Below are 15017 nucleotides of genomic sequence, written 5' to 3'. Positions count from 1 at the left end.
AGGGAAACTGCATTCATGGTGCACAGCAAACAATTACCGCTGAGTTTCAAACCTGTTTCCAGAGGCTTGTCAGGAGCACATCCTGCAGCCTGTTGTGTTGCTGTGTTACTGTGGACCATCTTTTACACAAAGGTGGAGAGGGAAGGGCCTTGCTGCCTGCTATTGGTGACAGAAGGTGACAGAGCAGGAGCAGTCCTGCCTCAGGAGCAGTCCTGGCTCAGGGACCAGGGTCAGGCTGTGGCAGCCCAGCTGTGACAGCCCTGTGGAGGCCTTGCAGCCAAAAGCAGAGAATGAGAGCTTCAGTCTGAGCAGAGCTTTTGGCAGGGACTCTTTTGTGGTGTTTCACAGTGTTGTTCATAAACAGCCCTGCTTGTTCTCTTCCTTTGGGTACTTTTTTGGTTTGTTTTGTGCTCCCCACCACCACACCACCTTCCTCTTTTAACATGAAACTCAGTGCAACATCATAATGCAATTACAGTTCTTTTGTTGATTAATGTAGATTTAATTGCAAGAGTAGGTTACGTGCTTGTATTTTAAGAACCTTGCATAAGAGATTAATGAAAGGGTGAATAATAGTAAATACATTAAATAACATTATAAAACCACATAAATATTACTAGTTGTTGCAACACTGGACATTTTAATGACCCACACATGTTGTAAATAGGTGATTATGAATATTGTAACATTCTCTCTACTCTCCCACGCTCCTCTGGGTGTCCAATAACCCTCTCAGCACAGCCTTTTCAGTAGAGGGGTTTTTATGAGGAAGGCTTTATTGTTGCAGTGAACCACTGTGCATCAAGGTAGGAAAGCCTGACAGATGCAAGGGTTTGCAGTCACTGTGGTTTGGTGGTGGCCATTGGTTTTTGTCCAAGTTTTGTCCAAGAAGGAGGTTTCACCATAAAAAATGTGAAAATGTCAGGTTACGGCAACTCTGTGTGGGATTTCTCTAAATACTATTCCTGGTAAGATTGTTCCTTTATGCAGTTAAGGGTTAATTATGTCTGTGTTCCTGGGAAATGTGAGAGGGAAAAACTTCTGTGATTGACTGGTTAGAGGTTTTTGTCTGTCAGGGAGGTGGTGGTGCAAGGCTCATGGTTGATTCATGTCTATTTTTATGTCCTACAGTTGCAGGTGGGTTTGGGGAATTTGGTTCCTGTTTTTGAGAGCATAGAAGTCATCTGAGGTCATGGTTTAAGGCATATGTGTCTTTTAAACTGGACAGGAAACCTGAGGGTTAACAATTCCAACTCCTGGAATTGCAGAATTTTTGGGTCTAGATTAACTGCTCAGGTGACACAAGAAGCACCGCATTAAGAAACGTAACCTTGGAAACCCAAATTTTTCATCATTCCAATTATAGCACATTTTTCTAATTACAACCTGTCTTTCTCAGAGGTTCCCTGTTTCCAGCCTTGCTCTTCTGCTGGGCTCCACCCTCTGCTGCTTTCTCATGGTCCATCTTCTCCTTTCAGTCACAGCAGTGGCAGGGAAGGAGAATCCCATTGTTCCCTGGACTGCCAGTGCCTCCCAAGGGAACTGTGACGTGCCAAATGCCTTCTCCTCTGGCAGCTCCTCTGATTCCATCCTGCCTGACTCCTTTTATGCCATTTGGCCAATGCCTGTCTGATAAGTGGAGCTGGATACCTGTGAATGTTGATGAACCCCCAGCCACTGAGGTTCCACTACATCATTAAGTTAAATTTCTGATACAGATGTAGCTGTGCAATAGAGAGATCCTGGTTGCCACCAGGATCTAAAGCAACATTCCTGAAGGTCTTAAAATAGTTCATTTCTGGATGAATAATAAAAAAAATAAATATAAAGCCTAAATGTGTGTTAAGGGAGCACTAAAAAGCTGGAGAAGGAGAATAACAGGAGTGTGGAAGATGAAAGGTTCTGGGGAAAATAGAAGCACAAGAAACTGAAACAGCAGGAGGGGTAAGCCTAAAGGAAAAAAGCCCAAACCAGACAAATAAGCAGACTCCACAACAGTGAACATTTCTTTAAATCAGTTTTAACTATGATATATTATTTCACTTAAAACCATCCAAATGAAACTATGGAAAAAGAAAACTGTGAAGTATACATGTTACAAAAATATTTTTACAGCTCTGGGCTAGACTGAATTAGAGATAACTTCATCTGCTCTATACTGTGTTTTTGAAAGATTATGAATAAGGCACTGATTTAAATGTCATAGTAGTTAAAATCTACAAAACCAGTAACCCAAACATTTAATAGTATGTGAAAGATGAAGAGAGTCACCAGTACATCAGTAGCTAAGAACTAGGGTTTAAGAAAACAGGAGAAATAAAAAGAGCTGATGCTAGGGGCCCTTGCTGAGGATGCAGAGCATCTCTTAAACACAATCATAATGGGTATCACTGTTAACAGGAAAACACACATAACATGCAAAGTTAGAAGGAGAAGGAAATATTGACATTGGAAATCAAATTTGTGAATATGTTGTTCACTGGAATTCTATGTTGTGTTTTAATTACCCATATGGAAAGGTGGTAAAAAAGCCAATTCTTTTTCATGCAAAACTATATTTTAGCAGCTCCTGAAAGGTGGATGAGAGAAGGAAACTGGAAAGCTGAAGGACAAAAGTCCGTTCAAATTCTGTGTTTTTGCCCGGATTTGGTTTTTACTGTTGCATTCTATGGTGGCAGTGAGACCACTGAGGTCATCACATCATGCATCACTGTCAGGAGAAGAATTAAAACTCTTATCACAGGAGGCATTTCAAAGAAAGCTAGAAATACAATGATTCATATGGCCAGACCTGATTTTACGGTCAGTGGGAGATTTGGTTGAGTGAGGAATAAAGGATCAGGTGTAAGGATCATTTATGTCTGAAAAAGTGAAATTATGTCAAATGCAGCAATATAGGAAAAGTGGCTGACAGGTGTGTGAATTAAGCAGGGAAGACAGTGCACAAATGTTAAAAAACCCCAAATTTATTTTGTCTCAGAATTATGCAATAGTGTGGACTGTAACCAGTTCAAGGATTACAGCAATTTCTCCAGTCTGAGTGTTTTCTGGTTGCATGGAGCTGATGTTTTTATAGGGATTTCAACTTTTGATGGGGCTGAGTAGAAGAAAACAAGGAACCTCCCTTCCCTTTTGACTTGTGTTCTGCCTTTGGAAAGGGATTAGGGTGTGCATGGAGTGCACAGGGTTGGACTGCCCCACTCCCCAAGTGCTGGTACTGAGCAGGGATGCAGAGGGAAACCAGCCCTGCATCCCTGGACTCTGCCTAATTAGGCAGCTCTGTTTCTCCCAATTTCAGAGCTTATTTGTCCAAAATTCAATTTCTTAGAGATAAGCACAGCAAACCCATAGGGTTATAGTCACATGGGGCAGCATTTAGGTCTGTCTTCCTTAATGAAGGCTAAATAACTCCTGACAAAGCAAGAAGCTTGAGAAATTGGGGATATGCAGACCTGTGGAACAGCCATCCTCCAGATAACAAGACACCTGAGGGTTTTTAATTCCTAGTGTATTTCCAATGTGGTATTTCCCCAACACTTCCTCTTAAACTCAGAAATGTGTTCTCCTGAGAAGAGAATAACCCTTGGGGTCAGAGTCCTCTCAAGCCTCTTTTTAATGAATAAATGTATCTAACCCCTGTAGAGACTGGCCCAATAGATGATCTCCCAGAAGTTTGTGTGGCATACATCTCATCTCCTACAGCAGGGACTGAAACTTTCTCTTCAAGCCCTTCACCAGCAGGTCTAATCTCCTCAGCCATGGGGTCAGGCAGCTGTTGGTTGATGAAATCCCTTGGACATGTTTGCAAAGGGGGAAAAAAGAATTCTGTCTTTTGTTTAAGTAACTCACAGATCTTGAGTTTACTTGCAGGAGGAATGACTCAGGAGATTTAATTTTCTGTTTTTAATCTGTAAGGGCTTCTTCTGTGCATATAAGTAGGTGTTCTGAATTAATTGCCAAAATTGTGCTTGTCTTTACCAAAAAACCCATTCAAAACCAGAATTTTAAGGAAATTATTATCACTGCAAGTCAGGGAAATCTCTCTTCAATTCTATTAGAATTAAACATCTATTTATTAAAGGCTTGATTGTAAATCAGGTTTAAATAAAAGGACTAATAATGTTTTTATGATAATTTGAAGAAGTCAGTGTTGCTATCAGCTTTGGCAATAAGCACATGATTTCTGCTAGTCTAATTTTCAGTTCTTATTTCTGAGGTAAAACATTTAAAAAGTATGACACAGCTTTATACTCCTTTTACCAAGAATTATGCCATTATGCTAACAAAAAGAAAACTATTTTGCCCAAGTCCCATTACCATACAGTTTTTTTGCATGGAATGTACACCTTGTGTCTGGAGGCAAATAAAATTTTGCAGGTGAGTGCAAGCTGAATAAACAAGGTTAGTGGGATTCAAAAGACTTTAAATCTCAAATCCACAGCACTCCATACTTGAATATGCAAGTAGTTCTTGCTGGTATTGCCTGGAAGTGCCAATGGCTTGCAGTGGTGGGATTAGGCTAAGCAGAACAAGATCCTTAAGAAATCAAATAGTGGATATCTTTTGTCCTACATAGCTGCTTTTATTTATTTTCATTTTATGGCTTTGTGGTTCTGGTTTTTGGTTTTTGTTTTTGTTTTTGTTTTTTTATGTCCTGTTTTTTTTTCTGTTATCTGCATTTTCATTTCTTCCTTTTCCTTTCATTCTGCAAATAGATGTCTTGAGATTAATTTAAAATTACTTCCTTCAGTGCCCTTTAAAGCACATTCTTATCTTTCTCATGCAGTAGATTCATTAAATTATTTCTGACATCAACATTACCCCTTGATGAAATTACAATCTTGAATCCAATTGGGTGTCATGTAGTTTTGAGTGGATGTAAAACATTATTAGTTTTGTATTGTTACCTTATGTTTCACTTTTCTCTCCGCTGAGAATTTTCTTTATTTTAAGAAAGACTTTGGCTTTGGTTCAAGTTGTTTTGCAAAATATTTGTATATGTGGTGTTAAAAGAAAAACAGTAAAGATGTAGTGCACAATTTTTCTTTTTATTGCATGTTATCTTTAAGGCCAGCCTAGTGATGAATCTCCCTTTTAATCGTTCCAACTAATGTGTCTTCCTTCATTCTCTGGGAATGACTTGGTTATAGTTATTATCCTTGAACTTAGTCCTTGTAGTGATGATAAAAAACTCATCAGCCTCTCATTGGTATTTAATGTTGAAGCCAAATTCTTCTGTTGCTATTGTGCTAATACCAGCTAATTAGACTAAGAATTATTTAATGAGTCCTTATTTTGTGAAAATTACTTTGGTTTTCTAAACCAATTCTGTCTTGTGAATGGGGAGTTCTTAAATGAGGTGCAGGAAAATTTGTGAAAGGGGATGTTATGCTTTTCTATTGCTAGCTCACTTTTACTGTTTGTTGTTTCATTGCAGGTAACCTTCAAAGCATCAAGATACTCTGTTTCACCAGACTTGAGATTTGTTCTTCTTGCATATGATGTTAAACAGGTAAGCCAAGCCTTCCTAATCAAAGAGCCTCTAAATCAAAACTCCAAAAGCTTTGTTGTTTTGTATGTTTCATTTGTAATTCCACATGCTATGACTTGTGTACTTGATTTCTCTTCCCAAAACCTTCTGGTTCAATGATGGGGAAGTTTGTATTGAGATGTGTGTGGAGGTGTCTGGTTCTCAGGAAGGTAAATTGCCATGCTGGTTTTTGCTGTAGAGGTTTTCTAACCCTTAAACTGCTCTGTTACTGCCTGTTTATGTGCAATCCTGTCTTTTGATATTCCTTCTGTTTTAAACAGCTGCGCTGGTAATTTATGGACTATACAAAACAAAAGGTCTAGGCTGATTCACGTCATGGAATTTTTATTGTTGTCTTCAGGAGTCTGAAGTGGGATAGTCTGGAAGCCTGTATAATGCAGTGTATTCTTTGTTTCTTATATTATTTAGAAGTATTGGAGTCTATTACATTGTCAAAAAGAGTTTTGATCAATAATACCATGTAGAGTTTTCCAAGATAAATCTTGTAACACAGAAAGAAAAAAAAACTTCATGAATTTTATTAATTTCTTCTGTATATTGGTGCTTGTATAAAAAGTGCTACTAAAACATGAACTGCTCTTCATGAAAGAATAATTCTGGGTTGATGAACTCAGTGGTTACTGGAATAAGTTTGGGTTGTTTTGTTTGTTCGAACAGTGTTGATGTAAAGTGATTTGTTAACTTGATATTACATCCAAATAGGGTTTTCATCTACCAGTTGTGCTGGATTCCAGATCAAACTTTGCTTATAATATGCATATATCAATAGGAAAGAGCTGCTGTTGTTCAGTTCACTGGTTTTTTGGTGAAGGGTTCCAGTTTTATTCCTGTCGGAAAAATACACGATCCTTGCTGCTTCCCTTCTTAATTGCTTCTTATTTTGTGGAAGATTTAATAATCCCTCATACTGACTTAAATTCCTCATTTGTTCTATTGAATTTTTGATTTTAGATGTTTGGTTTGGTTTTTTTTTTTCCCTTTGAGATTTTCTTGGTACTAATGTATATATCTGATAAAGGTAAATAAGGAAAACATGAAAGTATCTGTCACACTTTATTACATCTAAATGTGTTAACACCATGATAAAGATGGTCCACTGACATGCAGAGACCTCTCAGTGTATGCTGATTCTCTCAGTTTGCAGTTCTTTCTGTATTTCAATCTTGGTTTCATTGCAAAAAGAAACTTTTCTGTCCTTTCACAGTGAAGTTACTTAGATGAAAGAGGTTTGCAGCATTTACATTTTCCATCTAGAGGTTTTCTTTGCTCAACTATGTTGACAAGAAGTAATTAAAAAGAGAATTGAACAGGGGCAGGGCAGCAGTTTGTGGTGGCAGTCCTGGGTGCCTTTGGGTGAGGTTTCTGTCACTTAGACTGCTCCAGCTGAGCTCGTGGCTTTCAAACCAAGAACGTGGTGTGATTGTTGTGTCTTCTACAAGTGGTGGTCCTAAAACTCCTAATAGCTGGACGTTGTCACTCAGGTGTAAATAATACCTTAGCTCCTGAATGTGTTGCTTAAGGTGGAAGAACCACCAAAAATTGTGTACGACAATTTATTCAGATGTTGCAAAAAACGTTATTGTGAGTAACTGGGGAAAGTCTTTTATTCTTTCCTCCCAATTTTCTGACTTTTGGCAGATTTGTTAGACTGGTAAGGCACTTTTGTTTCCTCCAAATCTGTTGGAGAAAAGGCATGCAAAGCCTGTATATTTCTTCTTAACTAATGCTTCTGAATTACATCAAGGGTTAAGTTAGTGTTCATAATTCTTGTGGTTTAGGAATTTTTTTTTTTCTCAGAGCCAGACTTACTGCATCTGGATGAGAGGAAATCTGCCTGTCTACCTTTCTTTTTCCCCCAGCTGCTAAGTGTAAATGATTAAATTTATTGACTATAAAATTAAAATCAATACTAAGCTGCATAACTTAATTGGAGAGTTTCCAGTTAGTTTCAGTAGAACCAGGCCAGATTCTTTCTTTGTGCCTTTTTGAATGTAACTTTTTATAAAGCTGAGCATTTCCTTATTGTCAAAGTTACAGCACATGGTTGAGTCTAATAATACCCAGTTCAAGGAACCACAAGTAACTCATAATAAGTATTTAGTTGATCTCTCCATCTGCTATAAATTGCCACAGGTCTCTGGACCTTATGTTTGCCCCTTATTTTTCCTTCTTTGTTAAGATTTAGGTGTGTAATTGTCCTGCAATGTATTTGATGGGATTTCTGCTTTTGAAGACTGTGAAGAATTTGGGTTTTTAAAATTATAATGGTTGTTTACATACATCAATCTGTGCTCTTTGCAACATACAGTAATACAGCTGCAACAGATTTATTAATCAACAGTTTTGTAAACAAGCTAGTGTATTTCAACTGAGCAGATTGGAGGGAAATAGAGACAAATACTTCTTCAAGACATTTTGTCATGAAACTGTAATTAGGAATAAGGTTATTTTGATGTTTAGATTAAAAATAAATGTTAAATTAAATAGTCGAATATTTATTTTACTGTTGTCAGCATTTTCTTTAATCTATTTTGTGCTTGGAATGGCAAACTTTAATTAAATTTGCAGTTGTGTCAGCACAATTAACAATATCCTCTATGCATAACGAAACATAAATCTGCATGAAAATAAGCCATCTTTGAATACAAAAGTAATAATTGGATCATTTAAATTATGCCTAATACATGGACGAAAACCATTTCATGTGGCATAGCAGCTGGTTTGGTCGAACTCTGTGAAAATATTATGGAAGAAAGCTCTTTTGCTAAGGAGTTGGAGGTGTTGTACACTGATTTCTGGATGTCAGGCTCCCTCCATCTCCTTCCCAGCAGGTCACAGAACACAAGCCCCAGCTGTCTGGTGTTTCCTCTCGGAACCCAAGGCAGTGGTGATTGTAGAGGTCCTTTCTGTGTGATCTTTGCTGCAGTATTCCATCATTCTCCACACTTCTGGATTGCTTTTCACCAGTTCTCCAAGGTTTCTGACTTTTCCAAGCTCCCATGGCTCAGCTGCAGTGCACATGGTCTTTCTGTCTGTAGCTCACCACAATTTGGTTGTCGTCGCTGAAAAAGTCTCATTGTGCAAGGCAGCAGGTCAGAAATAGAAACTAATTTGGGAAATGAGCTCAGACATCCTTGCTGGATGTCAGGCCATCCTCATTCTTCTGGGACAGTGGGAAGACAGCACCAGGGAAACTATTGTACCTATTGTATGCAGGGAGGGGACAGTTTTGCAGGGCTGTATCTTTTTGATTTTCCTTTGAAGATTGTCAAGGTGTGAGCAAAGAATGTGACACTCTGGGTGACAGCATATCTAAGCCAGTTGAGATTTCAAGAGGAAAGATTATTTCGCTGTTGCTTTCAATAAGGACTGTGTTAAAATGGTATTTTAAACTTTTCTCACTCTTCCGGTGATATAATTCACAACTACCAAAATCTGATTTATAGTTTAGATAAGGAAATGGAAATCAGACATTGTGTTCTGCATTAATGGTAAAGAATGGGGCAGTGAATTTGCAGAAGAGTGAGAATTAAGGTGCTAAGAAATTCTTTTACCATTAGGAAACTTGGGTGTTAACTTGTTATCACATCCCTCAGCAGACTGTCCCTGCTTGTCCCTGGACTCTACATGAAATGAAAAAAAGGTTTTTTCCAGATAATAGTGAGTTTTTGCTCAGACATCATGGGCATGTTCTCCCAGTGCTCTTGCTAGAGCATAATTTGCCACAGAAGAACAAATGAAGAAGTAGATGAGATCATTTCCTCTCGTTCCTCATGTGATGAAATCCTTGATTTTTTTTCTTCCCTCCCTGCAAACAAACTGTTCTTTCCTTTTCCCTGCTTTCAAAGCACTTTTGAATGCCAAGCTTCAGGAATTTTTCCTACTTTATTTTCTTTTCTATTAATAAGGCATCATCTTCTGTTTTCAGTACAAGATAATTATATGTGAATTTTTTTAGCTCTTGGTTCAGAAATGTGCTTAAAAACAGATTAAAGTTCAGCTCTAGTTTAGAAGCATGAGCATTTAAATACTGTCTAAAAAAGGATTTTTTTTCCTGAATTAGGACTTCAAACTGTAATCTTTTTTTGCTAGAGAATTTTAATAAAACAATATGTATAGCTTAAAAGAAATAGATTTTAACACTTCTTATGGTCAGATGAGGATGAAGAATAACCCAATACTCTTCAGAAAGGAAGGAGAAAAATAATTTTAGATCTGAATGTCACTCATCCAGTAGAAATAGTTCAAAAGTGTATCTGAATATTTTCAGTTTAATGTATTAAAGACAAGATTCCAACATAGCATTTGAAGCAGAGAATCCCCAAGTTACTTTCTGCTTTGTGCTGATTCCTGTCATCAATTTGCTGCTATAATATCTGTTTATATGACAGGGAGTACTGACCACGGTCTACAGCAAATGAAGGACAAACAAGTGACATTCTCATCAAGCTTTTAGAATTGCCTCTGATACTGACTTACTCAAGTGCACTGAAAGGATCTTCAGGATTTTGTCTGCAAATTAGGAGAATCCATGAGGGGAAGAACTCACTGAAGTCTTAAATTATGAGTATGTGTTCTGCATTAGAAGATTATCTTTCTTCCAAGCAGGTGGAAACTAAATGCTCAGTTGTCAGTACCTCTGGGTCAGTGAAATTTATTTGTGGATTTTTGTTATGAAAAAGTTAAGAGGTAAAGAAACTACCTTGCACTATGTCTTATTTTTAATCACAACACTGGTTTTAATGCATGCAGGTGTTTTCAAGATATTTTATCCACTGTTTGTGGAAGTCTGACTATGAGGAGCATTATCCACATATCAGCCAAGGGCTGGAAACACACCTAACAAAGATGAAATGAAATCTGTCACCTAGCACCTGAAAACAGGATTTTCTCAACAAGATTATTTCATACAAAGGAATAACAAAAGACTTTTTAAAGCAGCAGCGATCAGGCCAACACTATTTTATGTAGCGCTCTCTATAAAGTAAAGATCTGATATAAAATTCATGCTATCACCTTTTTCCTCCAAAAATGCCTGTTTCTTTAGATAAACCTGTTTTTCATGTGTATTTCTGCAGGTCCTCAGGGTAATCTTTCATCTCTCATTTGTTCATTTTGAGATGAGTCCAGAAGCAAATCATGCATGTGCACAGTCCTGAACTTACAAGATCGTAAATAAAAGTCTGATCCTGACATGACTTTCCCATTCATCTTTATCTCCTGTCAAGAACAAGAAAGACCAATTTTTATCAGCTTTAGGGCAGCAAGGAAAAAAAATAGGAAGGGATTTTTAAGAGAGATCCACCCCCAAAATCTGAGCTTATTTCTTGCAAATAGTTTTTGTGATATATTTTATTCCTCTCTTAGATATGACAAGACTGGGTGCTTAAAAGGTCAGATATTGAGCAATTCGTGGAATTAGGCTGCTCAAATTTTTGCCTTTTCAAGGCTGTTGTTTTACTTTGAGCTGAAGTTTTAGATGGACAGAGTCTGGTAAAATAACAACTAGGGCTGTAGGTTTTCTTGGCATAGTGCTCTTCTTTTTCATATATTTGACTTTATAGAGCTCCACAGTTAAGCAAGGCATTTTAAAGGTATAAAAAGCCAAGGTCTTTGCCTGAGGAGATGATGTGCTTTGTTGTAAAATCTGGCCAAATGAATTTTATGACACCACCTACTACCATGAATTATCCCTCAGGAGTGAGTATTCATGTGAATTTACAGGGTCCCACTTCTAGCCTAGATTTTATCTCAATTATGTGGCAAAATGCAATAGCAACCAGCACCCATAAATGGATGGTGGGGAAAACAGAGTCTATTTTATGGTTAGAATCATGGACACTGATGTTTGTTTTGTATTTGTCTGAAAAACAGACTTCATCTTTTATTCCTGTTGAGTTGTAGTCCTTTAAGTGCTGCCTTCAGTCCATCAGACAGGTTACTGCCTCACTTACTAGAAGTAGCAGAGTTATGTGTAGAGGATCTGCATATATCTGCACTACTGTGGGAAAATTATTGATGTGTTTGGGATGTTGGGGATGCTCTCTGCCAGGGTGTTACTGTGGTGGCCTACAGGACAGGGCTGGAACTGTCACAATTTTTTCCTCTAAAAATAAAAAATTGAACTAAAAAGATGGGAAAGTGGAGTAGTATTTGGATGTTACACTGTTTCTTTACATCCAATAAGGGAATATCCCTTGTCACATACCAGTCCTTATGCATCCACTTCCTGTTTTTCATAAGGGATGTGTTGGTTCATATATGCAAGTTCAGCCTGGTGTAGCAGTTAAAAAAATAGATCACTTTTCCTAATAAACCACATCAGGCAGGGTATTACTGCTTTTCAGGTAGCTTACTGAGTTTGTCTGTTCCATTTATACTTACAGGATTGCTGCTCAACCTCACATTTTAGAAGTAAGCAAAATAAATAATTCTAATTGAGGTAGAAGATGCCTTTTTTTCCTTGTTCAGAGTTGCCAGAGCTGAAAAATCTGAATTCATGTTTCAGTTTCTTGTTCAAAGCCAGTATTGAAAAAGAAGATTGTACTTTGCAGTTGTTGAGGAAGAATGAAGGCATTTAGCTTTTCAAAGAAAATGTTTATTGACAGAAAAAGTATTTCTTTTCAATAGTATTGTCATTCCTATCAAGTATGAATACTGTTATTTCAGGAGGACCTAGGTGGTGCCCAGCTGAGTTTCCAAGATCCAGCAGCTTAGAAACTCAGTCTTAACAGAACTCTGATTTTCAGAGTGGTTGTATTCCTACATCCCATAATAATCCATGGGGGCTGGAATCCCACTGTGCTAATGCTATAGAAACAGGCAATATTGCACTGTGTAATTCATCAGTTCCCCTAATCTTTGGACAATTTATTCTACAAAGCAGAAGTTCTGCCTTCTGCCGTGAAACTGGCAACTGTCACATCCTCCCTGTTCCTCTCTTGTGCATGGAAAATGTGCAGAAATGACCCAGAAATGTCCATTGCAGGTGAAGGGTTTGTCTGTCACAGCCCACTGACAGAAAAACCCAGTGTCTTAAAGGTGTTGGGGTTTTCTCTGCTGTTTTGTGATGTTTTTAATTCCACATATCGCTTCTGTGTGCTGGAAACATGTACAACTGAAAGCCAGTTATACACTGGTAATGTAGTGTTTGGGGGTTTTTTAGAAGATGGGGTAGAAATTATTTTTCTTATCAAAATATGTGATAACAAGTCTTCCTCAACCATGCTGAATGGAAAAAAAAACAACAAAAAACCAAACAACAAAATAAAAAACAAGAGGCTGTTTTAATAAAAGAAAGACAAGCAAGGACAGCCTGAATAAATAACAGGGCAAGGACTGTTGTGAGCCCTAATTGGGGACTGTGTTAGTAGCTGTTAAAGGCTGCAAAAGCTGAACAGAGCTTTAATTTGGATTGAGATCTGCCAGAGTTCACCACAAACTAGAGTCAACTGATGCACCCACCTGTTTTTAACAATTCTATATTCTGTGCTCCTAAAAAATAATTCCCTTCCTCTCTACCAAAACAATAAGGACTAAAAGAATATTTTCTACATCTTTCAGTTTTGACAGGTTTTACCCTGAGCATGAATCATTGCTACTTCAACTGCTCCTCCTATTGATTTCTCAAATACAAGAGCTGGCTCACATCAAATACTGTGAATAAACGACCTCTGAGGAGCAAAATCGCTTCATGGGTCTCACTGTCCCCTTATGTTAAAACATTTTGCTGAAAATGCCATGTATGTTTTATCTGATGTGGATATCCTCATGGTCTATAGTGACTAATTTGAGATCCAACTTAGACACACTCCTTTTCATATGGACTGCAAATAAACAAGATGGAATTACCTTAAAAGTAGTCCTCTAAGCAAATGCCTGCAGTCCAGTTCATGGGTTCAATACACTTTAAAAAATCCATTTTAAACAATGAGATTTTTTTTCTTTTATTTCATTTTTCATAATAGTGTCTCTCTGAAATTCAATAATAATGTTTCTTACTGAGAAATGTGATATGCATTATAGCTTTCTCATTAAGCTTTTAAATAAGATACCATTAGTATTGATGAATGTAATCCCAAATGGTCACTTAATCTTAAAATTGTCATTGATCACACATTCAGAATTTTAGTCTTGCAGCCAAAATAGTACATATTGTCAGTGGTCATGAGTTTTATACCAATAGCAATTAACATCTTTCTTTGGCTGCAGTGTTATGAATTAGATTTACAAACTAGGGATGACTTAGTGATTTTCTGGTTGTTGGGTTCTTTTCCTTAACAGCATTTGCTAAAGAATCTTTTCAGATGTATTGATATATGAAATAGAATGCTTAAGCACAGTCTAGAAACCCAAAGTTGTCATCTTTTAAAATATTTTGGTTTTGACTTTTCATGGAAATTAAGAGGCAGAGTGATTCCATAATATTCACCGTTGAGCTGGCATGTGGTTAAAGTCACCCTAACAGTACAGTTTGTTTTTACTAATATCTTCAGAAAAACTGAGCCAAATATCTCTGTAAAGGAGCCATGGTGGTTTTCACAGGGTAGATGTGTCACAGAATCATAGAATGGTTTGGGTAGAAAGGGACCCTGGAGATGATCTCAGTCCAACCCCTGCCATGGCCAGGGACACCTTCCACTGGCCCAGGGGCTCAGGCCCCTCCAACCTGGCCTTGAACCCTTCCAGGCATGGGGAAGGGATGATCCATAAGAATGTATTTAAATACACATATACATGCTTATGTGTACATAAATATTGACTGAATATTTGTTTAAAATATCCTGGAATTTAAATAACAATACAAAGTAGAAGCATACACAAAGCAAAAAGGGTAATGCCTCTCCAGTCTGGTCCGTGCTCTCTTGCATCTTTTGACTGAACTCTGCCAGTGATGCTGTCCTGAAACCAAAGCTCCCAAATGTAATCTGCAGTTCTTATTTCAGGTGTTAAATACAGTCAAGCCTAATTAGACTGTGCACTTTCAGGGCCTGGTTGGGTCTGGATTCAGTGCTGATCCTGCTTTGTTGAGGGAGTTCAGCTGATGGCTGCCTGAGATCTTGCACTGTGGCTGAGTCTGTGAGTCAGCACCATCACACCAGGAGTGTTCCCCCTTGAGATAGATTCACAAGTTTAAAAAAAACCCCAAACAAACATTATATTTTAGAGCAGCCTCCAAGAAGGAAAGTAAATGTCAATGTTCAGTTTCATAAAGATTCAAATAATATGTAAATATTCCTTAAACTATTTTCAATAATTTTATCTATACTCTTATTTAGATTAGGTTTGTAATCTCCAGGCATTTCCATGTCTTTGTGAATATTACAAATCTCATCCTTTGCTGCTCCAGACACATGAACATTCTCTCTACATTCTCTCTGTATCAATCATGTTTGGTGGGAAGAAATCCTGAAATATTTCTCTGTTGCAAAAATGAGGAAAATCAGAAAAAGTTAAAACCTAAGCT

At 37.6% G+C, this 15017-nt stretch overlaps 1 protein-coding gene across 1 annotated transcript in view; it reads left to right on the top strand.

Annotated features, from left to right (window-relative positions):
• The window catches only part of DPP10 (dipeptidyl peptidase like 10), a 242103-nt gene that overhangs the window by 120493 nt on the left and 106593 nt on the right, over positions 1-15017 (top strand). Inside the window, exon 5 of the mRNA XM_030951855.1 lies at positions 5438-5512. Within this exon, the coding sequence (XP_030807715.1) occupies positions 5438-5512 (75 nt within the window). The remainder of the gene's footprint in view (positions 1-5437; positions 5513-15017) is intronic.

This window comes from Camarhynchus parvulus, chromosome 7 (genome assembly GCF_901933205.1).
Source record: "Camarhynchus parvulus chromosome 7, STF_HiC, whole genome shotgun sequence".
Classification (NCBI taxonomy): Eukaryota; Metazoa; Chordata; class Aves; order Passeriformes; family Thraupidae; genus Camarhynchus; species Camarhynchus parvulus.
This window is presented reverse-complemented; position numbering and strand designations above follow the sequence as displayed.